We start from the raw sequence: 24,827 nt of genomic DNA, 5'->3' as shown, positions 1-24,827 counted from the left end.
GCAGACTAGTACAACCACTTTGGAAAGTAGTGTGGAGATTCCTCAAAAGACTAGGAATGGAATCGTCCTATGACTCAGCTCTCCCACTCCTTGGTACTTATCCAGAAGAACTAAAATCAGCATACCATGTAGTGGTGCAAGCACATCGGTGTTTATAACAGCACAATCCATAATAGCCACGTTATGGAACCAGCCTAGGTGCCTATCAATAAACTAGTGGATAAAGAAAACGTGTACACACACGCACACACACACACACACACACACACACACACACACACACACACACACACGGTGGAGTTCTACTCAGCCCGCAGCCATAAAGAACACTGGAATATGTCATTTGTTGGTGAAAGAATGGAACTGGGGAACATTGTGCTAAGTGAAATAAGCCAGACTCAGAAAGTTGAGGGTGGAATGTTGTCTCTCATCCAGGGAAGCTAGAGAGAAAAAAAGGAATAAAATGGGGGATGTCCAGATAACAGAAGGGAGATCCATAGAGTAGAAACAGGGGACCAAGTGAGAGGGAGGAGGGGGAAGGAAAGGGGAAGAACTAGGAATGAAGTTGATCAAATTACACTATGTGCATGTATGAATATATCACAAGTCATTTCAATTTTATATGTAACTATAATGCACCAATTTTAAAAATAAATAAATAAACAGAAGGAAGATCAGTAGAGGAAGGGGAACAGGAAGAAGGAGGAGGGGAGGGGAAAAGGAAGTACTAGGAATCAAAGTAGAGAAAATTATGTTATATACATTTATAAATATGCCAAAATGAACCCCACTATTATGTATGACTCTAAGGCATTACTAGTAAAAAATAAATAAAATAAATAAATAACATGATTTTTGTCATTGTTGGTATTATTGTCATTGTTGGGAATTAAACCCACGGGTGCTTAACCACTGAGCCACATTCCAAGTTTTTTTGTGTATTTTGTTTAGAGACAGGGTCTCACTAAGTTGCTTACAGCCTCGCTAAGTTGCTGAGGCTGTCTTTGAACTCATGATCCTCCTGCCTCAGCCTCCTGAGCCACCTGGGATTACAGGTGTGCATCACTGTGCCTGACTTAAAATACATAATATTTTAAAAACCAAAATTAAAATGAGTTCTCCTTTATTTCTCCAGACTTAGAGAAGGAATATAGCTTAATACGGTTATTTATTTAAAAATTTTAAAAACGTAAATTTCAGTTGAGGTAAAAAGAGGAGCCAGAGATATAGGAGATAAGTTGTGAGATTCCAGGTAGAAATTTTCAATTTTTATATGAACACTATACCTCTGAATTCCATTGCCTCTTTCCACACATTGTTAGCTTTATAAATAGAGCATTGAACTGGATGGTATTGAACTTAAAAACTTTGTTCATTAACATCTGTTCTTCTATACATCTGGTGCCTTGATTTGTAGTAAAATCTGTTTTTCTTTATTTCAATTTTTTTTTTTTTTTTTTTTTTTTTTTGGTACTGGAGATTGAACCCAGGGGCACTCAACCACTGAGCCATATCCCCAGCCCTTTTTTTTTTGTTTGTTTTATTTAGAGACAGGGTCTCACTGAGTTGCTTATGGCCTCACTAAATTGCTGAAGCTGGCTTTGAACTAGAATGCCTCCTGCCTCAACCTCTGGAACCAGGAATGGTGTGAGCCACTGGTGGGAAAGATGCACATTCTTGACACCTTAAGTCACGGTGTCTTGTAGACTGGGGCTGAGAATGGAGATGGAATTTTATAAAATGCACCGAGGTAGAGAAAAGATTTTGGTAAATGATTCATGCAAAAATCAGAAATGAGTGAAAACATTGATCTCACATCATTCCATTTTGAGCTATTAACTTTATTCATCTAAATATATGATTTGCTTTATCTGATATTCTGTGCCCTTGGTCATCTCCAATATCCTTTCACAGAATGATTTTCCAAAAGATATTTCCAAACTTAACTAAACTTAGGTCAAGATGAAATTGAGATTGAAGTTCCCAGGGCCAGGGAAAGTGCCATTGATGATTTTGGGAGAAACGTGCTTCCAGAGACTCAAGAAGGACAGAAGTAAGCTGTTGTTTACAAGAGATCTGAGAACCAAAAGGAGGTACTGAAAAAGATGAACCAGGTCGCAGGAAGACTTAGCAGTGCATGGTGGTTGAGACTAGTGTGGGTGTGCAGCTGGGTACCTAGTTCAACACTCCTACACTATAGGGTATGGAAGCTTCATGAAGCTGAGATTGCCATTTTGTGAAGAAAGAACCAAAAATGAAGGAAGAAGACAAATGGGAGTTATGAACAGTATTAAACATACAAACTTAGGAGAGGTATATTGAAATTTTTAATTGAAAAATCACTTAAGTGTTAGGATTTCCCATTTACCAGACCTTGTGTAAAGATAAATTATAAAGGATCTGAGATTTATTGTGTTTGACTTGAAGGACTAGGAGAGTTAGAAGTTCTTTCATTTGCAAATAAATAAAAATATCATCATAAGAGAATGAGATATGCTTGTTTCTTTTATGTATCTGCAAACCCATTGAATAAAAATGACGTACATTTTTATTGTACATGAAATGTCATGCTACATGACAGTATGGACATAGAATGACTTTACTTTTAAGATATGTATTTAGTAATAAATTGATTACATATCAATAGTAAAATCATTTTCCTCAATCATAATATCTTAATAAAATTATGTATTAAAATAGTTAACAGTTATTTTGTGTAAATTTTTTAAATTGGAGTAAAACTTTACCTTGTTGAAATCTACCAAATATTTGGTGCATGTGAGAGAAATTTGTGGAAATGAAATTTATTGCCATATTTAATTAATAGTAATATTTGATAATTGATTCAAAGTAATCCTAATTCCTATCTCCTGGTTTTACAGCTTGGCTCATCCTCTACTGTGCCTTTTACATCTATTTTTTCTCAGCTCTTTATGACTGTTGTGGTTCCTCTCATTATTGGACAGGTAAGGTCTCCCAATTTTTACCTGTTATTTTCTTTGTGGATCAAGTTATGAATTCTTATGTAAGGCCAAGGAAATTGAGAGGAAAGAGACAACTAAATTAAAATATACAGCTATAAAAATACAAGGTTTCATCTACCACAATATTCTCATCATTTAATTTTTAAATTAATCTTTGCAGTTAGCTAAATATAAGAACTACTGAAAAGAATCTTAAAATTGGATCTTAGACTATTTAGAATTTCCTTTCAGATTCTTATTCAATAGGACTAATAGAAGTTCTTCTATTTTAACTTCTTATAACAAATTACTAATAAGCATCTAATTTAAGTGTAAGCATAAAGTTTAAAAACAGGTTTGTTTGTTGGTTTGGGTTGGTGTTAAATCACAGGAAGCCACAGTAATAGAGAGCAGAATTCAATGTACCGTCAGAATGAGTGGACCTCGGGGAAGCAGTTCTTCAGGAGGACTAAGAGCAAGACCTGAAGAGCGACTGGGTTCTAGACTCAGTTCTGCCTTTCATTTGGTGTGTGACCTTGGGCCAGTGATTTCATCTCCCTTGCTCCAGGTTCATAATTCATTCAATATTATGATAATAGTACCTGTCTTAAAGTATTGTTGTGAGGATTAAATGAAACAGGCATGCACTTAAAGTTCCTGACACAGAATGGAGCCTGACACAGGAGTGTCTGTGGTTTCCATCGTCGTCGGCGTTGTCATCGTCATCATCACATCATCACCATTACCATCATCAAATAGCCTGCAAATAATAAGCAAGATGCAACTCTTTGGAATATTGCCTATAAAATTATTTATATTTTATATATATATATAAATGTATGTTTTATTAAAAATATATATAGAGAGAGAGCACTGGCACGCAAGTGTGTGTGTGTGCATGTGTGTGTGTGTGTGTGTGTGTGTGTTTACATGCTGTCTTTGGTCAGAGTATCTAGGCAATAAACAGAGACAGGTTTCTATGCAGGAAGTTTCCTGGGGAGTAAATACCTTTTGGGGAGTGAAAAAAGTAGATGGGCTAATATCTTCCTATCAAGGCCTGCATAGGTTCCTTGGTAAGTTCTGGAGCTAGGATGACCCCTCAGAGTTGCAGTACCTTAAGGCAAGAGCACCTGGTCTTTACACTCTGTCTGACCAGTCGTTTGAAGCTGGCTTTCCTCCCACCCACCTGAGGCCTGTGCTGAGGACCTTCATCCAAGCCAGACTCCCTGCCCCCAGGGCCTGGTGGGATTAAGTACCTCATTCCTGAAGAGATGGTTCTGGATGGAGCACCACAGCATCCACTACACAGGCACTTTAAAAAAAAAATTAATGTTATACTTAGGGGGGCCAAATTTAGCTTGAGGAAGTTTTAAAGAATACCATTTGCTGAAGTGATACATAAAAACAAATATATTCTCCACAGTGCTGATCATATAATGGGGATTCTGAATAAATATTGTATCTCCTGCCTACCTCTCCAAATTTTGCCATGTTTCCTATTGCTAGCTTTCCTGACCTTTTCTCATCGCATCCTGCTTATTATTTCTGGTGTTTTTGTTTGTTTGTTTGTTTGTTTGTTTTGCAGAACTAGGGGTTGAACACAGGGTACTCTACCACTGAGCTGCATCCCTAGCCCTTTTATTTTTATTTTGAGACAGGGTCTCACCAGGTTTCCCAGGCTGGCCTTGAACTTATGATCCTCCTGTCTCAGCCTCCTGGATACCTGGGATTACAGATGTATTCCACCGTGCCTGAATGTTCTTTGTTTAAAATGTCTTTGTGCCAGGTGTGGTGGTGCATCCCTGTAATCCTAGCAACTTGGGAGGCTGAGACAGGAGGATCACAAATTCAAGGCCAATCTCAGCAATTTAGTGAAGCCCTAAACAACTTAGTGAGATACCGTCTCAAAACGAAAAATAAAAAGGACTGGGAGTGCAGCTCAGAGGTAAAGCCCCCCCTGGGTTAAATCCTAAATACAAAAACAAAAAAAAACAACAAAAAAAAAACTGTCTTTGTGCTCCCCCTCCCACTCCAGCTTATCACTCATTTAACTGTAATTCAGATCTTAGAACCACCTGAAATGTTTCTCTGGTTATTCTTTTGTTTGTTTGTTTGTTTGGTCAGTTGGATGGTTGGAGGGATTGAACCCAGAGGCACTTTACCACTGAGCCACATCCCCAGCCCTTTTTTATATTTTTTAATTTTTCAGACAGGGTCTCACTAAGTTGCTTAGGGCCTAAGTTACTGAGGCTGACTTTGAACTTGGGATCCTCCTGTCTTGGCCTCCTAAGTCACTGGGATTACAGGTGTGTGCCTCTGCACCCAGCTTCCCTGGTTATTCTTTGCAGCACCTTGTCTTATTTTTTTCTTGGCCTTTCTCACAATGTATATTTATCCTTTGTCTGCTTGTTAATTGTCTCCCCCACTAGATTATAAGCTTCATGAGTACAGGAAATACATTTACTTTGTCCACCATTACATTCCCAGACCATAGGTACCCAATAAAGTTGCGTTGAAAGAGTAAAAGAATAGTGAGAGTTCTGTGATCAATAAGGGGCATGCTTTGCTTCCAGAGGCATAACTGAATCTATCCATTCTCATCTCTACACAGTTTAAGCTACAGATAGCATTAGATTAAATCCGTACTTGTTTTGGGGGTTCTGAAAATAATTCCACATAATAACTTGGAGCTCATAATTCCTCTCTTAGTGGATCTTGGAAATAGTCCTATTAATAAGTAAATGCATGACTCGAAACATATGGACAAAAAAATCTAAATTAGTCAATTATTTATGTATGGGGTTTTGTAATTTATGTAATTAAAAAATATCCATAGAGAATGAGTTGTTAGATTGCTCATCCTTCGCTTGCCCAGTAGTAAATTATTCCATAAGTTATAAAGTAATAGAGACAGTCAAAAAGTGGAACAGGTAAGGTTTTTTTAAGTGATGAAATACTTTGATGGTGTTTTTCAATAAGGAAACCTATATGCTTGCACCTACCCCTTCCCCCTATGTACTATAGTCTTAGGAATTAGCCATCACCAATTCATCTCCACATCTAGAAACCTCCATCAGCCTTGCCTCCTCCCTCTTCTTGCCTCCTTTCTCCCTTACATCCAGGCAGTTGCCACATGCTGCCATTCAGAAATCTTTCACATATGGCACCTGAGACCCCATTCATACTGCAGGGAAGATGGCATCTTCACCATCTCGTCTTAGCTTGCACTTCCTGAACCAGTCTCTCTGCTGTGAGTCTCTCCCCACAGTGTCCGTCCTGTCTCAGGGTAATCCTAGAAAATGAATCAGATCATGTCATTCCTCTCCTCAAAACCTCCCGTGGGTCCCCATGGTCAATCCTCGCCTGACCCTCGAAGCCCTTCACAGCTTGGCCCCAACCTGCTTCTCCAGTGCTGCCTCCCACCACCACCGCTCCAGGGCCTGTTTTGGCACACTGTGTGTTCATCACTCCCTTGACTGAACTTCCCTTCCCCACCTGTGCCTTTATCGTCTTGTTCCCATCTTTTCTGCCAAAAAACTCCCCATCATTCCTGAAAACAGTGTAGATCTCCCCTCTGACGTGAAGCCCACCTGCTCCGACTTGCCTGTTCAGGACTGAATTCTAGATCTCCCCTGGTACTTGATTCTTAATAGTTATCAGGAGACTTTATAATTTTATCTGTGAACTTCCTAAAACAGAGACCGTATCTTCTTATTTTTTCTATTTCCTTGCTTGTAGTAGACACGCAATATGTCTTTATTTACTCAATCTGTTATTTCATCCTGAAGGGTGGTCTCCATAGTTTATTATTTATAGATATATTTAGTAGCATATTCAATAGTAGCTGTGTAAAAAGAGTGTAAGCTGTATAAAAAGATTGACAGGAGAAAACTTTGATTTACCCCCAGGAAGCCCCAGCAGTCATTTTCCTAGGTTTCCATTTGTTTAGGATTATATTTTTAGGTCTGTATATAGTGACTACTCAATAACAATGATTTGTCTTTCCTAGCAATCACCTAAGAATCAGATCTGAAGAGGGGAAAAAAATCTTAAGTATAGGTGTCTCTCAGGATCTGCAGGGCATTTGTTCTAGAGTCCCTGCACATACCAAAATCAACAGATGTTCAACTTCTGCCCATAAAATGGCATTGTATTTGCATAAAACCTATGCACATCCTCCTGTGTCATTTAAATCATCTCTAGATTACTCATAATACCTAATACATTGTAAATAGTTGTTTTACTTTGTTGTTTAGAGAGTAATGACAAGGGAAAAAGTCTATATGGGTTCAGTACAGAGGCAGGGTTTTCTTCAAATATTTTCAATCCAGGGCTGGTTGAAGCTTCAGATGCAGAATCCATGGATACAAAAGGCCAGGTGTATGTAATTTTTTAGGGTATCAGTTCATGGAAAGATAGATTATTCCAAATTCTAGGTAAAAGAAAGACCACATTTTCAGCATAATCTCTTTCTTTTGGTCTTTGAGTGAACGGTGCTATTACTGGCCCACAGATTCATTAACATAAAGGACGTGGCCACATATATGGGTACATCCTGTTACGTGAGCACTGTTCCATGGAGAATGATTCCCAGGTACTTGAGTACCATAGGGAAAGATGAGCATCCCTGCCAGTAGTGGTTTCCAGGACAGGCAGAGACACCTCAGCCACCTCAGCTGTGATCATAACTTCACAAGGTGTTGGCCCACATTTGTATGGATTGTAATGTGTACATGATGCTGCCTTTCAGAGAAATGTATTCTCCCTATAGGCATCAGGGATTTGTATGCACAAATTCTATTACTAGAATTTTATGGCAGAAGAAAATACAGTATATTAAAAAAGGCGTTCCTTTTTTCGAATGTGCGTGGAAGTGCTTTAGGACTTAACAGCAGGCCTGTTTGATCTTGATCAATTCCAAGAGCTCACTTCGTGGGTACCACCTCCTTACCTTGTAATCTCAGGTACTCAGTAGTTCTCCAACCTCATCAAGGCCCCTCCCCCATCAGTTGGCCTTATCAGCCCCCATCCTCATGACTTCCCCTTTTTACCCAGTTTAGATTCTATCACTAGAATCACTCCTTTACTTATCGTCTCAAACCCTCATCTTTTCCCTCTTTACTGCTCAGAAAGGCCAGCCCTGGGTAACCCCACTCTGCCATGCCAGCGATGCAGCTGAGCTGCTCAGATGCCATGGTCGGTCATTAGCCTCACTTCTTGGCTAAACTCTCCACCGCATTAGTCCCCTTGCGTCTCTCTGTCTTACTTACTTCACGAAGGCCCAGTATGTGCTTCCACCAGAGCAGCAGCGCTCTGCTTCTAAGAAAGCAATACGCATCAGTCCCACTTTGTTTTAAATTCATGATCCCAAATTCAAAAATTTAAATGCCAAGTAACTCCTCCTAGAAATTCTACTCTACTTCTTTATCAGGTTTCAATTTCTACTCTTTAGAAGGATGGTCGTACCCTATCCTCTACCTTTTGCTTGCCCTACACTCTCCCAACCTACCCTTTGGCCCTTGGGTGCCACTGACTTTGCTTCTCTTTCTCAAACACCCCAGCCTCATTCCTCCCTTAGGAACTGCCACTCACTCTGTGTGACACATCTGCCTCCTCCCACCTCCTCCCCTCTCCTGCAGTGGCTGCCGCATTGCCACCAGAAATGATCCCGTCACCCAGTTTAACTCCTGCTTAGTGTATTTCATTATCTGCTTCCCGTTTGTTTATTGTTTTACTTTTTATTTATCTCTCCAATCAGAATGTAAGGTTCGTGAGAACAGGAACCTTGTCTTCTAGTCCAGCTCTATATTTTTAATCTATTGATTTGCCTAAACTGCAATATGACCTTGGAGGACCTTGTCAAAACCACTTATACATACTAGGCCAGAGCAAACAGATTCCAGGTGACAAAGGCTCGTTTCTCAGTTGTAATGAGGGCTGCCTAAGAATGAAAATTAAGATTCCCATATGTTGCTACATGCATATTTTAAAATGATATTCTGTCATTAATGGGAGCTGAAAGGTAAAGGAAAAGACCAGTGTGTAGGCTGAATACATTTCTTTGATCTTTTACTACTAATAAAACCTTATCATTCAACTTTTGGTTTGTATTTCTGAGAAGGGGATTCTGTCTTCCCTGTTCTCCGTGTACAATACTCTCTTTGGGTTGAAGTACTCACAGGCTGACTTCAGTGGGATTTGAGGTGCGGTTTGGTCTTCATCCTCTCCAACTGCACACATGATTTCTAGGCCTCGCTTATCAATCTATAGAACAAACAGAGTTGTGTCTTCCAGCCCAAAAGTACTGGGACTGTGAGATGAGTGTTCTTCACATAGATGGTTAAAAGATTGCTGCTTCTCTCAGTTCTAGAACAAAATAAATGTTGTGCCATTGAAGCATTTTCTTTCCTCTTCTGACACATCCTTTTGATACATCTAAGTGCTTGTGACAGATACTTATTTTATGCATTATGTGTAAAAGCAATTTATGAATAAATGTTAATGATACAGAATTTCCACCACCTTGCATTATTTTCTGTCACCTTGGATAGTTTTCTAAGCAGCAAAATAAAGCCCACTTTCCCCCCTTTAAATTAATAATAATAAAGCTTATCTATACATTATCAATCGTGCATTCTCTGGTCTTTCCCTCAGTGATTAGTTTCACAGTTTGAGGTTGACTTTCATATTAAATTAGCTTCAACCAAAGCTGAAGTTGGTGTTTTTAATGCTAGTGCAATTTTACACTTGTGAAATATTAGATTTGACTTGTTTCTAATGCTTTATATGAATTGCTTGAGGGAAAAGTAGCTGTAACTTTATTCAGTGAGCTATATACTGGTAAACATTGATAGAAACGTCACCAAACTAAAACCAGGAAATTAAAATGGGGATCATTTACCATCTATAGGCTCTGCTTCTAAAGCATTATATATTCACTTAATTATTTAATCATCACAACTATTATTACATGCATTATCCATTTTGCAGATTAGACACAGGGGAGTTAAGGAATTCACCTAAGATCACAAAGTAGGGAGTGGATCCAAGATTTAAGGTCAGACACATCCTGGATCCAGAATCTGTACCTTGACCCCTATGCAGTGGTTCCTTCCAAAAATAGAGGTCATATCCATACTCTTCCACCTGACTTTCTGTTGAACATTTTATGCAAATTGTTTAGACTTTCTATGCCTCTGTTTGCAGCTGTAAACAAGCAGGATAATATTTGCACAGTCTTTCTCCTAAGAATGAAATGGAGAAGTACTAGGAGAGAATTTTCAAAAAGTGAAGTAGATAATGGGAGTTTATTGTACCCATTTATTATTATCTATACTTTGCAGAGTATATTAATATGATTTTGAATCTAATCAATATTTAATAAGGCTTGTTTTTAAAGAACAGTGTTATATAAGTTGGATTTGATTTCATCTCTGACAACAAGATGTTAATGAAGAGACAAAACACTTTATATGAAAATATATGGATTCAGTGTAATCGAGGATAAAATTGAAGAATCTAAAGCCACCCTGAAGAAAAATAAATTTTAAAATTCAGGCTTACTATGAAAAATTATCTATCATATATCTTCACTCAAAAATCAATTTATAAATGTAAAGACCAAGTAGAAAGAAAAAGCAAGGCAATACCTTAACCAAAAAAATTAAGAAAACTAAAATGATGAATATAATACTTCACAGTTACCTTGGTGTCTGAACATTCTTCACATAAGACATATCATTTTTAAAGGTTTCCAACTCAGAAGTCATATAGTAATTGCTAGGTAACTCAGCTTATTAGAAGTGCAGAGTCAAATTTAAGTATTCCTTTAATGGTTTCTGCTAATTAGCTTAAAATAAAGCAAATAAAAATATTGAAGTTGAGACAATAAAATAAAAAGCTTCCTGTGGAAGAGTTTGTTTTTTGTTTTTTGTTTGTTTTCTTTCTTTCTCCACAGAGAAGAGCAAATAAGTTAGTGAGGATGTGTCACTTAACTTTTAATGCCTAAGTTTCTCTGAGCCATGAGGACAAATGAATTAGTAGAGATTCTAAGAAAAGATGCAGCTGGCCACCTCCCCAGAAGGCCTTTCTCACCTCCTCTTGCTCTGTTCTTTTTCCCAAGAGAGAATTCTGGGGTGTCAGTGTCCAGTTGTGTTAGGCTACTCAGCAAAGTCTTGTTACCTGTGAGGTTATTAAAAATTTCTATAAGGCAGAGAAGTTTGGAGTATTTTAAATGACATGAATTCTTGACAAATGGAGAAGGATTGTGTCAAAAGTGTAAGTTGCCGAACTACAAAAAGATGAGGTTTCCTGGAGTTGGTAGCCAAAGCACATCTCTGAGGCATGTCAACACTACTCAACCCAGTCTTGTTTATGAAACCTGTTAACATTTTTCTAGCTACACAAATGCGGAAGCAGCTGCTTTGTGAGTTTAATTTTAGAGGAAGATGGAAACCCTCAATGGAGCCTGGAAGATATAAAATGGTTTACTTCAGAAACACAGATAAATATAAAAAGACTAAAAATGGTGAAAGAAAATGTGGTTTCCTCAAGGGTTACTATTTCACTTGTGAGTCTGTACAGTTATTTTCTTTTTGAAGAACAAGTATCCGTCATTTACCCAGGGGAGTTTAAAGAGAGGCATTTTGGCCAGGAGGATTCTGGGCTCAGGACCTTTGTTTCTTGTCTTATCAAAAGAGTTCTGTTCTACTGTGAGACTCTGAGAATTTTGTAATGAAGAAAAAGACTATCAAGTTTATTAAATCAAATTACTTCTCATAAAGTTGATTTATGATTAGATATTTGTCTTGGTTTTAAAATGGCTTTGACTTTTAAGTTATTCCTCATTCATATATATATATATATATATATATATATATATATATTTTTTTTTTTTTTTTTTTTTTTTTTTTTTTTTTTTTTGGTCCTCTTGGGGCCATGATATTGGGAGGGAGTCTTTTTGAAATTGGGATCATGCATTATGGCCTGTTGTAGAGAGAACTTAAGTGTGTTTTTTTGTCTGTTTGTTTTTGTTTTTGCTGTTTTATTTTGTTTTGTTTTGGTACTGGGGATTGAACCAAGGGCCTCACACATGAGCATTCTACCACTGAACTACCTCCCCAACCTTTTATTTTATTTCATTTCATTTCATTTGAGGCAGGGCCTAAGTTGCCCAGACTGGCCTCCAACTTGTGATCCTTCTGCCTTCAGCCACAGAGCAGCTGGGATTACAGGTGTGTACCTAGAATGTATGCACGTTTAACCATTGCATATTAAAATAAGATTGAAGGACAGCATAGATTTCAGTGATTCCATGTATTTTCCATTTATTTTATTTCCAAAAGGAGCCAAGTAGTGTTACATTTGGCTTTCTGCTACCAAACACAATAGATTATGAATTGAAGTTCCCTTGGTAGCCTCCTCTTATGGACACGTGGTGACATATTTGAACCTTGGGCCATCTGAGCAAACTATTACACCCCAGCACTGCTATCCGAAATTTATGTTCTAATACATCAGTGCATCATACTGTGCAACAGAACTGCTCTTCTTTCTGTTTACTTTTCTGCATTTTTAATTTTAAAGAAAGAAATGAACAGATGAAACACTATAGTTAGGATCACTTCTATCTCCCCATCATAATATTTTATAAATTCACTATAACTTCAATTATAAGATCCATATTTTAAGAAAATAATTAACTGCTCTCTGTATATAACACTCTTTCCCCCTTCGTTCCCAACCCACCCAACCTTGATGTTTTGTTCCTGTACCTTATACCAACTGATCTGCTTCCTGCCAAGACTTCCTATATTTTCGCTTCCCGCTCCCCCACACTGGGGATTGAACCCAGGGGCTCTCAATTATTGAGCTATACCCCCAGCCCTTTTTACTTTTTTATCTTGAGATAGGGTCTTGTTAAGTTGCCAAGGCTGGTCTCAAATTTGTGATCCTCCTGCCTGTCTCAGCCTCTCTAGTAGCTGGGATTACAGGTGTGTACAACCATACCCAACTTACTTACATTATTCTTACACTTAGTGAGTCCTGAACAGATCCAACAGCCATTTGTTTGAAATTCTAATGAGAGTACAGTAGTCCTCTCTTATCCTCAGGGGACATATTCTAAGACCCCCAGGAGATGTCTAAAATTGTGGAGAGTCCAAAACTTACATAAACTCTTTCCTATACATATATATATATATATATATATATATGATAAAACTTGATTTATCAGTCACATTAAGAATATCAGCAACAACAATAATGAAATAAAACAATTGTTAATAATACACTATAATAAAATGTATTTGAAATTTATGAATTGTTTATTTCTGGAATTTTTCACTTAAACATTTTCAGATAGCAGTTGACCACAGGTACCTAAAACGGCAGAAAATGAAACTGAATCAGGGTGGAGGGGTACCCTATTTTGTTCTTAAGCATCTGTACGGATATGCTCCATTGTGAATTAAGCCCTTTTGGTGACAGAGTAGATAATGTCAAAACCCCATCAGCCTTATCAGGAGAAGTTCCCTGACCTCATTATTGCTAATGGATCCACAGTAACTCAGCCTGTTGTGAAATCTCATGTTCAATTATGCAGGATAATGAGTGAGTCAAAACTTAATATGTCTCCACTATCGTCCTTCTGATAGGGCTAGCATAGCTTCTTTCAAAAGCCAAGCAGGGTTTTAAGTAGAGTTGTTCACTTCTGTGTCCAAACAAACGTTATCATCAGTATTCAGACTGTCCTGATTTTATATATCTGATTTGATTTTAAAATGAGAAAGGATTGCTCTATAACTTTATATTTCACTAAACCTTTTGTAGGAAACCTAGGACAGGTTTATTCATTTTTAAGTGTTAATTTTGGAATTCCAAAAGCATGCAAATGGCATTTGTCTTTGGATTCACAAAAACTCTAGATATTCAGAGTTTGAATTATTTAAACTCCCACAACACATGCACTTTTGCTTTTCAAGCATGAGTTATAATTTAATTAAAAACTTCTGGTGCATTGCTAGCGTTTTAAATATTAATATGTTCCATGGATCACTTTCGATTATCTACCTTCTTGAAATTCTTGAAGATGTCAGATTTTTAAGATTCCCAAAGTTGCACTTGGAATTGTCTGTTGAGGCAAAGGGGACTGTGATAATTACACACATCCATTAGGATCGGCAGAGGAGATAAACTTTGGGGAGGCTTAATGGGCATGTCTCAGTGACAGCTAGCAAAGAGCATTTGGCATGATTAAGGATGGATTTGAATGCAGTTGAAAATATACTCTCATTATGGACACCCAGTGGAAGTTGCACTACAAATGTTAAATTCCCCAGAAGAAGAGTGGCATGGCAGGGAAGCTTTGAAATCCACTGTGGCCATCATCCAAATTATTCCCTTTCCTTTATGTCTTTCTGCTGTCAGAATCATTTTGTGATGCCCAATTCAACTCCCTACATCTCCGAAAAGAGGCAACCTGTTGATCTCTGTGTTTCAGATTGTCCGAAGATACATCAAGGATTGGCTTGAAAGAAAGAAGCCTCCCTTTGGTGCCATCAGCAGCAGTGTGCTCCTCATGATCATCTACACCACGTTCTGTGACACGTTCTCGAACCCACACATTGACCTGGATAAGTTCAGCCTTGTTCTCATTCTGTTCATAAGTAAGTTGGAAGACAGGGTGCCCTGGTTACCCTCGGTAGCAATGTGAAGCCATCTGTGTTCTCTGAAGTCATCTCTGGTGTTGATTTGATTAGAAGTGAATACTTAGTTTATGTTTGCTCAGTGACTTTATCATTTGTATTCAGTCTTTGGAAAGACATCAGTTATGCACTTAGGATCTTAATCTCCTTTGCTTTTTATGTCCTGTGCATCACTTTCACTGATTTATAATAGTCAATATTAGATGAAAAAAGCCTTAATGTCTTTTAAATTAAAATATTAGATTGAACATTTTGTCACCAATTTCATTTATTACAAGTTTGAACAGATCCCTTATTTTGATTTAAAAGCAGGATTTATAATATATACTATTATATGTATAATAATTTCTCTATGTGGTTAACATGTAAATATCTGCATCATTATTTGCTAATGAAATATACCCAAATCAATGTTTCATTCTAGAGCAGTGGACTACAAAATGCCAGCAACTTCTACGTCTCATAAAACAATCTTTTGTTCTATTTATACTAACACAAAAGATAACTTGTTATTATATTGTAATATCAAATAATCTATTCTTAAAAATCAAGATGAATTATTCCAAAGTATATATTATATGGTACCACATTTGTGTTATTTGCTATACATACATACAGTATAAACCATTTTTTTCTAAACTGAACAGATCAAATTTTAAATCAAAGAGGGATTTAGATTTTCCCTAAGTAGAGGATGTCATAGCTGTGTCTGGGGATATTGTCAGTAAGAGCAGGTTAAGTGCTAGTCATTAGAATGATTCTATCAATTTAGTAATGTATATTTGTTTGCTTTCTTCTCTTGTTTTTCTGTTTGAGTTCCTTTTCAGATAAAATGCATGTACTACAGATACTGCTTTTATATTGCTAATTTATATTGAATCTTTTTTCTCCTTTGTCTTCAGTAGTTTCTATTCAGCTGAGTTTCATGCTTTTAACCTTCGTCTTTTCAACAAGGTAAGTGATTTGGTATCTCTTGTTGTTAGTCTCCTAAGGAAGGAGGATGCTCTTCTTTGGCAGCTGTGCCACTGTACACTCCTAGTTTTCCTCCTGTCTCCTGACCATGGTTTCTCACTCTGCCACCCTTGAGTTGTAGACTTTGTCAAAGGATCTGTCCTGGACCCAGCCCCATCTATCCACATCGAGTGCTTGTACAACCTCCACTCTCTGGCCTGATCCGTGGGCTTCATGTTGATGATTTCAAGTCTAGACCTGCCATTCCAGTGTTGTTCCTGAGTTTTGGTGCTATTGTGTTCCCTACCAATTAGATGTCTTCCCCTGAACGTCTTAACAACACTCCACATATTCAAAATGCAATTAACCTTTTCCCACCAAATTTCCTCTTATTTCTTCACTTACTTGTTGTGGAACTATTATCCTCAGAGTTACTCAGACTGGAATCCTTCACGAAATTTCTTTTGTAAATGTCGTGATCCTGCTCCCAAATTTACTTCTCTTCCTCAGGCTCTCATTTATTTATTTATTTATTTATTTTAAAGAAGATACATATTATTAAGTTCTTAGCCAAGTACTCTTAATTGCATGCACTCTGGCATAACACCAATACCAATAAACAGTGCAGTCCAAAACTGAACTGTGTTACAGTTAAATACAATGCAATAATCTATAGCAATCATGGTGAAGTGCAGTGATACAGATGAGCTTTGGGAAAATAGTAAGTGAAAAAAAGCCCTAATACAACAACTTGACATACTATTTATGAAGTTAAAAACTAAGATGAAAAATGTTTTCAATGCTAATGGACGCAATGAAACTTTACACAAGGAAAAGAAATGCTGTCACTCCAACTCTTGATGCCTCTTTTCTTTCTAATCTGTTCCAATGCTTATCTTACTGGTAGCTCCATTTCTAGGTACACATTTTCTTATACTTTTTATACTACTCCCAATGACTCAGAGTTGTGCTAATCACTCTCTTGACTTCTATGGCTAGTCAGTGCCTGCAGAATGATGTTCATTTTTTAAGTGTAAGACCCTCCAGTCTAATTGCCAGTGTCATGAATTGCCAAGCGTCCGTGCTCCCTAAGCTTTATGTTGAAGTGAAAATCTTTGCTGTTCCCTGGAAGAACCCCATGCTTTCTCACTTCCATTTCTTGTTCAGGCTCTCCCCACATCCAAATTGGCCATCATGTCCAAGTTCATTTCTCATGTTCCTAAAGGTTCACCTTAAATGCAACTTCTTCCACTGGTATTATTCACTCAACAGGTATTACCTAAGCCTTTGGTTTGAGAAAGTTAGCATACTAAGTGCCACCAATGAGAGGTGATTCTGATCCTGCATGAGTTTTCAGACTAAATATATGCACTGGGGCTGGAATTGTAGCTCAGTGGTAATGTACTTGCCTAGTATGTGTGAGGCACTGGGTTCAATCCTCAGCACCACATAAAAAATAAATGAATAAAATAAAGGTATTGTGTCTATCTACAACTAAAACAATGTTTAAAATAAATAAATAAATATATGTACTGACAAGTAAATGTCCTCTAGGCTGTACAGTAAGCCAATTGTGGTCCATTCAAAGAAGTCACTTCCAAAGGGAATGGTAGAGCCAGGCTTCTGTGAGTCATAAAGAATGGCTAATTGTTCAGCAGAGATGAAGACAGGAGGTTCTTTTGGGAGAGGAAGCAATAACACATAAATGAACACACAAAAACAACAAACTAGGATAGGGCGACAGGCATAGAGGAAGATAAGAAGTAATGATAGTCACCGGAAAGGTGGACCTGAGCCCGACTGCAGGGCCCGTGAACTGCAGTTGCCCACCACGAGTTACCATAAGGAAAGCCACCCAGGCTGTTTATGATGCTTGAAATACTTAGTTAGTGTCAGGGCCATGGATGAGTGGGTTCAGGCCTCCCGTTAGGCACTTGGCTCTTACAGCACTTATACAGCACTGGGCTGATTGTAAACAGTTGATAAAAACGTATTGATGGAGTAATTTAAAGCATATTCTCAAGTTTGAAGTTGTGATTTATGAAGTAAGAACAGAGCCCGGAGCCATTAAGTCACAGAGAAAATGTTACTTAATTGGGTAAGTCTGAGAGTAGGAGCTATTTTAAAGTTCTTTTTGTGAATGGCTTGTTATGTCACCTTAGAAAAGGCATTTGCCTTTCAGTGGCTGTTTGCTGGTCCCTGTGGCAGAACTAATAATCAGACCCACTCATCCTACCCAATTATGTAGGATGCAGATATCCTGTTGGTAACGCAGAAATTCCATGACAAGGTGGAGCATGGAGCAGCCACTACTGGGATTACTGAAGGAAGTAGGGGGGCAAGGGAAGCATCACAAATAGTCAAATTAAACAGTTGAGTTTAAAATAACAATTTTCAGTATGTAGTAGACTGAGCTTTCATGAGAACCTTGGTTTTGAATTTTTTTTTTTGTACCAGGATTTGAACTCAGAGATGCTTAACCAAACCACTGAGCCACATCCCCAGCCCTTTTTATTTTTTTATTTAGAGACAGGCTCTCACTAAGTTGCTAATGGCCTCGCTAAATTGCTGAGGCTGGCTTTGAACTTTCGATTCTCCTGCTTCACCCTCTCAAGCTGCTGGGATTACAGATGTGCACCACCACACCCAGCTGAGATCCTTCTTTTCTGCATTATTCTCCCTTCCATGAATTTCTGTCATGCTTTGTGCCTCCTTGACCCACTGGCAGACATGAATTCTTTGATAAAACATAGAATATGGAACAGCTGTAAACATGTTCCACAGTAAAAGTTGTATAGCCCTCAGAATAGTTCATTAAAAATTGAGGACTTTTCAAAGGAACATAATTTGGAAGATGGTTTTATGCTGTTTTCTCACTGAGAGACCCCATAGTTCCTAAGAATTTTATTGGAGGAATGTAGGATACCTACTCCATACCAGGCACTGTCCTAGGGATTGTGCACGTAAGTCTGATAGCAACTCTACAAAGTTATGTATTTTCTTGCTCTTCTGTAGAGGAAGACCCATCCTTAGAGTAATTTGCCTCAAATCAGATCTTAGTAGCTTAATAAGTTACCCCAAATCATAGAGTAAATAGCACACCCAGGACTGAAATCCATTTCCATTTGACATTTCCTAAAGCATTTGTCAAGCTTCTTTCCACTGCTTTCAACTATTTTTATTACTCTCAAACTCATAATGTTTGCTTTAGAGAATCTGTAAGGAGTGTTTAACTGAACTGTACAGGTTTATACACACGTACAAACAAGTTAGTGAAAGATACCAAGGGTTTGAAGTAGGACCCTATGGTAGGTTTTTGCTGAGTTGCATTTTTCTTTCCCACTTGTAGGTCTTTCCTCCTTGAAATGGATGAAATTGGGTGTGTGTGTGTTTTCATTTTTTTCTTACCAGTTCAATAAATCTAGACTCAATTTGGGTATCAAAAGACAAAAAATCTCAACACAGAAATCAGTCTTCTGTTGTGTGGCATGCTACTGCATTCAGATGATGGAAACTTAATGTAGAACCAGCAGAGACCCAGCCCAGGAAATTCAACTTTGCTGCCACACTCCTTTTCCCTGATAGGCATTTCTCAGATTTACTGACCTGACGTGTTACCATTATAGTGAGTATTTAAAACAGACTTGAGAGTCATTTATCTGTCTTCAGAATAGTATCAGAATTCAAAACTGCAAAACTAGAGTCAAGAGTTGGGTTTGCTATTTAATGCCTTTGTAACTTTTCAATTTTCTTGTGTATAAAATGAAGTCAGGGGTAGTACCTACCCTAGGAACATCTGGAGAATTAACTGACAATCACATAAAGCCCTCAGTATTATTCCTAACATATAGTAAGCGTTCAATGTTAAATGTCAGCTGCTGTAGAATATTTATTATATCATAATAGTTTATATTATATCAAAAATTAATGATAAAAAAGAGTGAATTTGCTGACCTAACTTTATTGAAATACATCACATATTACTTTTCTCTGTCCAGTTGTTAGGTACTGAGAATAAGCCAGCTATCCATAGTGATATAAGCTTTCTGCAACTTTGGGAAATTGCCGGTCAAAGACAAAGTTGAAGAATTTTAGGAAAATAAAGTAATGATTGGGAATCTTTCAAAAAATATAAGAAAATTTGGTAGACTGATAACTATAATAACAGAAACCTAGAGTCAATAGTGACATAAGCATAACCTCTTAAGAGGGGAAAAGGAGGAAAATAAACATTCAAGTAGTTCTGTAGGTATTCAAATTCTCTTCAGTACATTTCAAGCCAGAAGTGGCAATGGGCGTCACATCACAATCCCAGGAGGAGAAGGTGGGCCAGGACAAGCTTTATTATTAGAGGCAATTCTTCTTACCATTTAGGAGATGAGGCCACTAAGCCTTGGAGCTGTGGGTGACTTGTTTTGTGCCACACAGCTCATGACAGTCGAGGTCTTCTGAAAACAACCAAAGACAAGACACTGTTACAGAGGTTAACAAAGGAAACCACCTCACGTGGACGTTTCCCTGTCTAAAAACAGTGGGTTTTGACAGAACTCTCCCACGGGACCTTTCGTGCTCCACATTCGGTGATTCTGCTAGTAAAACCTGACATGTTTTCCTTTGTGGGTACTGCAAAGGAAGGCAAAATAAACATTACGTGGAAAACACTGATTGAAAGCTTTGCAAGAGAGAACAAAAAGACCAGTTGAGAAGAAAAGGAAATAAACATCTCAGGGGAAGACAAAGTGATCAAAAGAATGATGAAAACAGGATAAAAAAGAAAATCAATATTAAAAAGAGATAAGGTAGAGTCAGAAAATAAATAGTAATGCGACTCCTTTCAAGAATGTGAGCAGACACAACAGAGATGTTATCACCGGAGTCGATTATGGTTGTCACGACTTAAATTTAACGTACAGGACCCTTGGTCTTTTTGAGTATTGGCATGACCTATGCCATGAAGCCACCATGACAGTGTGGCAGAGAGTGGACGACTAACCAAGAGAGCTGCTCTTGTTCATTAAACTTAGTTTTGTTGGGGTTTTTTGTTTGCGTTTTTGTTTTTCTTTCTGAGTAGGAAACTGACCTCCAGAATTTGGACCAGCCTACTTCCTAGTTGTGTGACTTTAGGGAATCTGCTTAACCTTTGTGCTTCAGGTTCTCTTTTTGGAAAAAGCAAAGCAATAATGTTATGTAGCTTCTAAGCCTATTCTGAGAAAGAAGAAATACTGCATGCAAAGTGCTTAGAAAAGTGGTCAGTAAGGCCCACTGTGGTCACTCGTCGTCATTATAAATGGAGGGCCACGTGGGCATCTGCTCTGGAAGCTGCACTGTCTGCCCTATAATGAGAAATATGGTGTAAACCGTGAGCATTGTTTTATTGCACGGCGGCCCTTATCCTCCCCTTTACACTGTGGGAGTTTGTGTCAACAGAAACACGGAGCCGTGTTCAATTCACATAAGCCAGAAACATCCCATCCTGGGCCTCGGCTCAGTCTCCTTACCTGCAACTGAACAAGTGATCCTCCTTCGCAAATCTCCCACAGATAAGTGCTGCTGTAATGAGTGGCAGCCAGTGCCAGGCCAGAACCTCCTTGGCCAGAAACTTTGACACACTGGAAATGTGCAGTGATCTGGACAGAAGTAAATATGAATCAGAATAAAGTTCACAGAAGAACAAGCATGCTGTCAGCCTCCCCAGAAGAAAACCAAGATGCGTAACAATTAGTTATAAATAAGGGCAGCCAAAGACTCAAGGGTCTTAGTGTTACCAGCACCAGCTCTCTTCTGGGAAACATCCCAGACTAGGCCTCCTGCCTGTGCTGCCTGTTCTACAGCCACAGGTGGGCACTGGCCCTGTGCAGAAGTTTCTTATTCATTGTGAATTGACTGTATGTCCTATGCTCCAATCTGCCTGTTTCAAGCTTTTCTCATTTCTTCAGTTCCCAGGCCTTGGTGTACCTCACACTCACTATTGAGTTGTGAAATGCCTCTCATTCTAAAAAGAAAGTAAGAGCTTAGACAGAAGTTGCCTCAGCTTTCCCATTCTCTACCTGACCACTTTCCATATTAAAAAAAAAAAAAACAAAAACTGATGCATTATAATTATACATAAAAATGGGTTTCACTGTAACATATTCATACATGCACTTAACCTAATTTGTTCCCTTTCATTCCCCAGCACCTGCCCTTTCCCTCCCTCCTTCCTCTATTTTTACCTAATTTGTCTACTTTTGCCTTCAGCTCAGAGAGTAGGAAACTTCATTCTCCAGCTCACCCCTCCTACCTTGTCTTTAGGCCCTTTGGGGAACTGGATTCATCAGCTAGTTCTCTCTGCTGTATCTTTACTCTCTGTATATACTTGTGTTCATATCTCCCAAGATCCTTTTCTTCTTTGCCAGATCTCTTAAAAACACAGCTCCTTCTCATTTCTACACACCAGCATCCCTCAATATCGAATCTTGACCTGCTCCCCAAACCCCACTAGGCCCCTCTTCCATTAAAACCTTAACTTAATGCTCCTCTCAGTCCTATATGTTCAAAGTTTCTTATGTCTCTTTTAATTCCTCCTCTCTCCAAGCAATATAAAATAAAAATACTAATCAGCATTATTAAATACTTTTAATGTGTCAGATTCTTAACAAATATTGGTGTTCAACTACACAGTGGTACTAAGAGGCAGGTATTGACATTTTGCCAACGTCAGCCTTACACCCTGCTGGGTGGTTACTTTTGTCTTGTTTTGTTTTGTCTTATTTTGTGGGTGCTAGTTATTGAACCCAGATGTGCTTAACCACATCCCCAGCACTTTTTATTTTTTTATCTTCAGATAAAAACTCTGTCCCAAATTCCTCACTGGCTCCCCTCATCCCATCTTACCAACTCCACACTCCTCCTGGTCACAAGGTAGCTGAAGAATCTGCTCTTTGCAACAGTCCCCTGCACTCGAGTACTGTAATTTCACCACCCCCTGCCTTCTAGAAGATTCTCTGTGTCCTCCATCAGCATCCCTCACTCCCTGCCAAGCTAGAGGTGACCCTTTCCATGGCAGTTCCCCCTCTCACATATACGGGTCCCACTTCTTCTCTTATGTTATAAGGTGTGTTTGTTCCACTTTTATCTCTCAGTCCATTCATTTGCAGAACTTACAAGGTCCTTCTCCATTAGGCCTGCCATGGTGAATAAAGGGCAAAGAAATGTATCAGTCATGTAGCACAATGTTTCAAAAGTAGGAGTGTATCCCAGCACAACAGCAGTTAGTGTAGAAACCAAAAGCAGTCTTATGTTCCTCAGGAGGTACTCATCTGCAGGGAATCCTCAACTGAGGCAAGATACCAAACTCCAGTCAAATGTCAAGAAAGAGCTGGGAGGAAGTTTGGTTCAAGAAACGTGCATGTGTTCTCAGAGGAGAGGAGCTCAAAGGCCATTTAAATATTCTCTTCATACCTGCACATGGAATGATGGAGAGCAGAGGACTCTTCTTTGCTCCTGTGAGCATATAACAAAGAAAATGTGAAGTGAGGTTGTTTGTAGATTTTTCTAAACAGGTTAAAATTTTCTCCCAGCAAAAATTATACATGGAGATGAGGAGATTAAGGAAAATATGGACTCTCCATTAGAGGTCCTTAAAGATCAGGTAGAGGGTTAAGTGTGCAACTGTATACAGTCAGTTTCTGAACATTTTTCTGTGAGCAAACTTGTCAGAATTCAGGGGAACAAATAAATAAACTCATTATAGCATTCAAAGCCTGACTCTCCAGGAAAGAAGAGTTCTGAAATATAAGGGTACGATAATAATAATGATCACATGTCTAACCATTTTGGCATGTGGTTCTCTAAACCTTACATGCTAGCATAGGAAATTTGATTATGATATTTAACCCCCAGCACTGGTCCCTGATAACATTCAATCAGTTTTGACAAGTGAAATTTGTTTTTGTGCTTAACTGATTATATAACACTAGTAGGACATAGTAGTTAAGAGCACAGGCACATGAGCCACACTCAGCTTAAATCCCAATTCTGTCACTCACTAGCACTGGGCCCTGAAAAAGTGGTGTGCCTTTTCTGTGCCTCAGTTTTTTCAGGGATGTGGTATCACCTACCTTTTGGGCTTATACACGTACAAAGACCTTTGAGAAGTGCTTAATACCCCCACAACTGCTCAGAAACGATAATTTATTTTTTTTACCAACACATGGTGTTAAATGTGTATGTTTGCTGCCACTAGGATATTCTCCTAGAGAGAAGCATTTTCAGATATATTGATTCTTCCAAGCTGCTGGGTGATGTCAAGTGGTAATCTAAAGACTTATCTAGAAGAAGTCCTTGCTACATTATTTTCATTCAGTCCTATGTCACCAGCTAGTTACGCATGTGATCTTGGGTGACCCCACCACACGTTATTAAAGCTATTTTCCTTTCGGTGGATAAGTGTCTCAGTAGTTGTTCTCTTAAAAAAAAATTTAGAACCTTCTTATATTATTTTAGTCTAGAGTTATTTTCATCAGGATAGTTCGAGGGATGTCAACATGAAGGTAGGTACTACATTTGATTTAGGATGTTTTAAATAGTCATTTTTATGCAAATATTTTAAAAAACAAAACCTTTTTCTTGCCCCTAGGAATAATTCGGGTTTCACACCAGCAGACACGGTGGCTATCATTTTCTGTTCTACACACAAATCCCTCACATTAGGTAAGTGATTCTCAGAGCTAAAACCATATATTACCTTCCTAGAGTTGCATCTTATGATTTTAAAACTCACAGGACTCTTCAAATTAAGTGGAATGAGGTAGTGTGCACTCTCATATCAAGAGTGATAATGAAGTGAAGATAAGCCATATTCTAAAATACTATCATTTGATCAACAAATCTCTGAAGGCCTAAATTTAATACTGCCAGATTTAGTATCATTTGTGATTATGTGTTAATTCTCATAAAAGATGATATTGTAGAATGTTAACATTAGAACCAGGGTGGGGTAAGGAGTCTGCTGGGACTGTTTCTGAAAAGGGAATTGCAAAAACTTCCCTTTCAAAGATTCCAGAGTTGCCCCTGGAAAATGTTAACTTCTTTATTGGGAGCACAAAGCAAGGTAGGAAAAGTGTTATTCCCTTAATTCAATATTGACATCAGCTTGAAATTCATTTTGAAATTATGTTGTTTTCTATAAAGAAAAACAATATAGTTATCTAATATTAACTCAATCAAA

At 38.2% G+C, this 24,827-nt stretch overlaps 1 protein-coding gene across 3 annotated transcripts in view; it reads left to right on the top strand.

The window, feature by feature from the left end:
* Positions 1-24,827, top strand: part of SLC10A7 (solute carrier family 10 member 7) — a 248,175-nt gene that overhangs the window by 196,748 nt on the left and 26,600 nt on the right. For all 3 annotated transcript variants that reach the window (XM_079154172.1, XM_079154171.1, XM_079154170.1), the window contains 4 exons: positions 2,883-2,966; positions 14,464-14,629; positions 15,571-15,622; positions 24,237-24,310. In XM_079154172.1, coding sequence (XP_079010298.1) covers positions 2,883-2,966; positions 14,464-14,629; positions 15,571-15,622; positions 24,237-24,310 — 376 coding nt within the window. The remainder of the gene's footprint in view (positions 1-2,882; positions 2,967-14,463; positions 14,630-15,570; positions 15,623-24,236; positions 24,311-24,827) is intronic.

The sequence above is a fragment of the Sciurus vulgaris genome (genome assembly GCF_902686455.1).
Source record: "Sciurus vulgaris genome assembly, chromosome: 9".
Lineage (NCBI taxonomy): Eukaryota > Metazoa > Chordata > Mammalia > Rodentia > Sciuridae > Sciurus > Sciurus vulgaris.
This window is presented reverse-complemented; position numbering and strand designations above follow the sequence as displayed.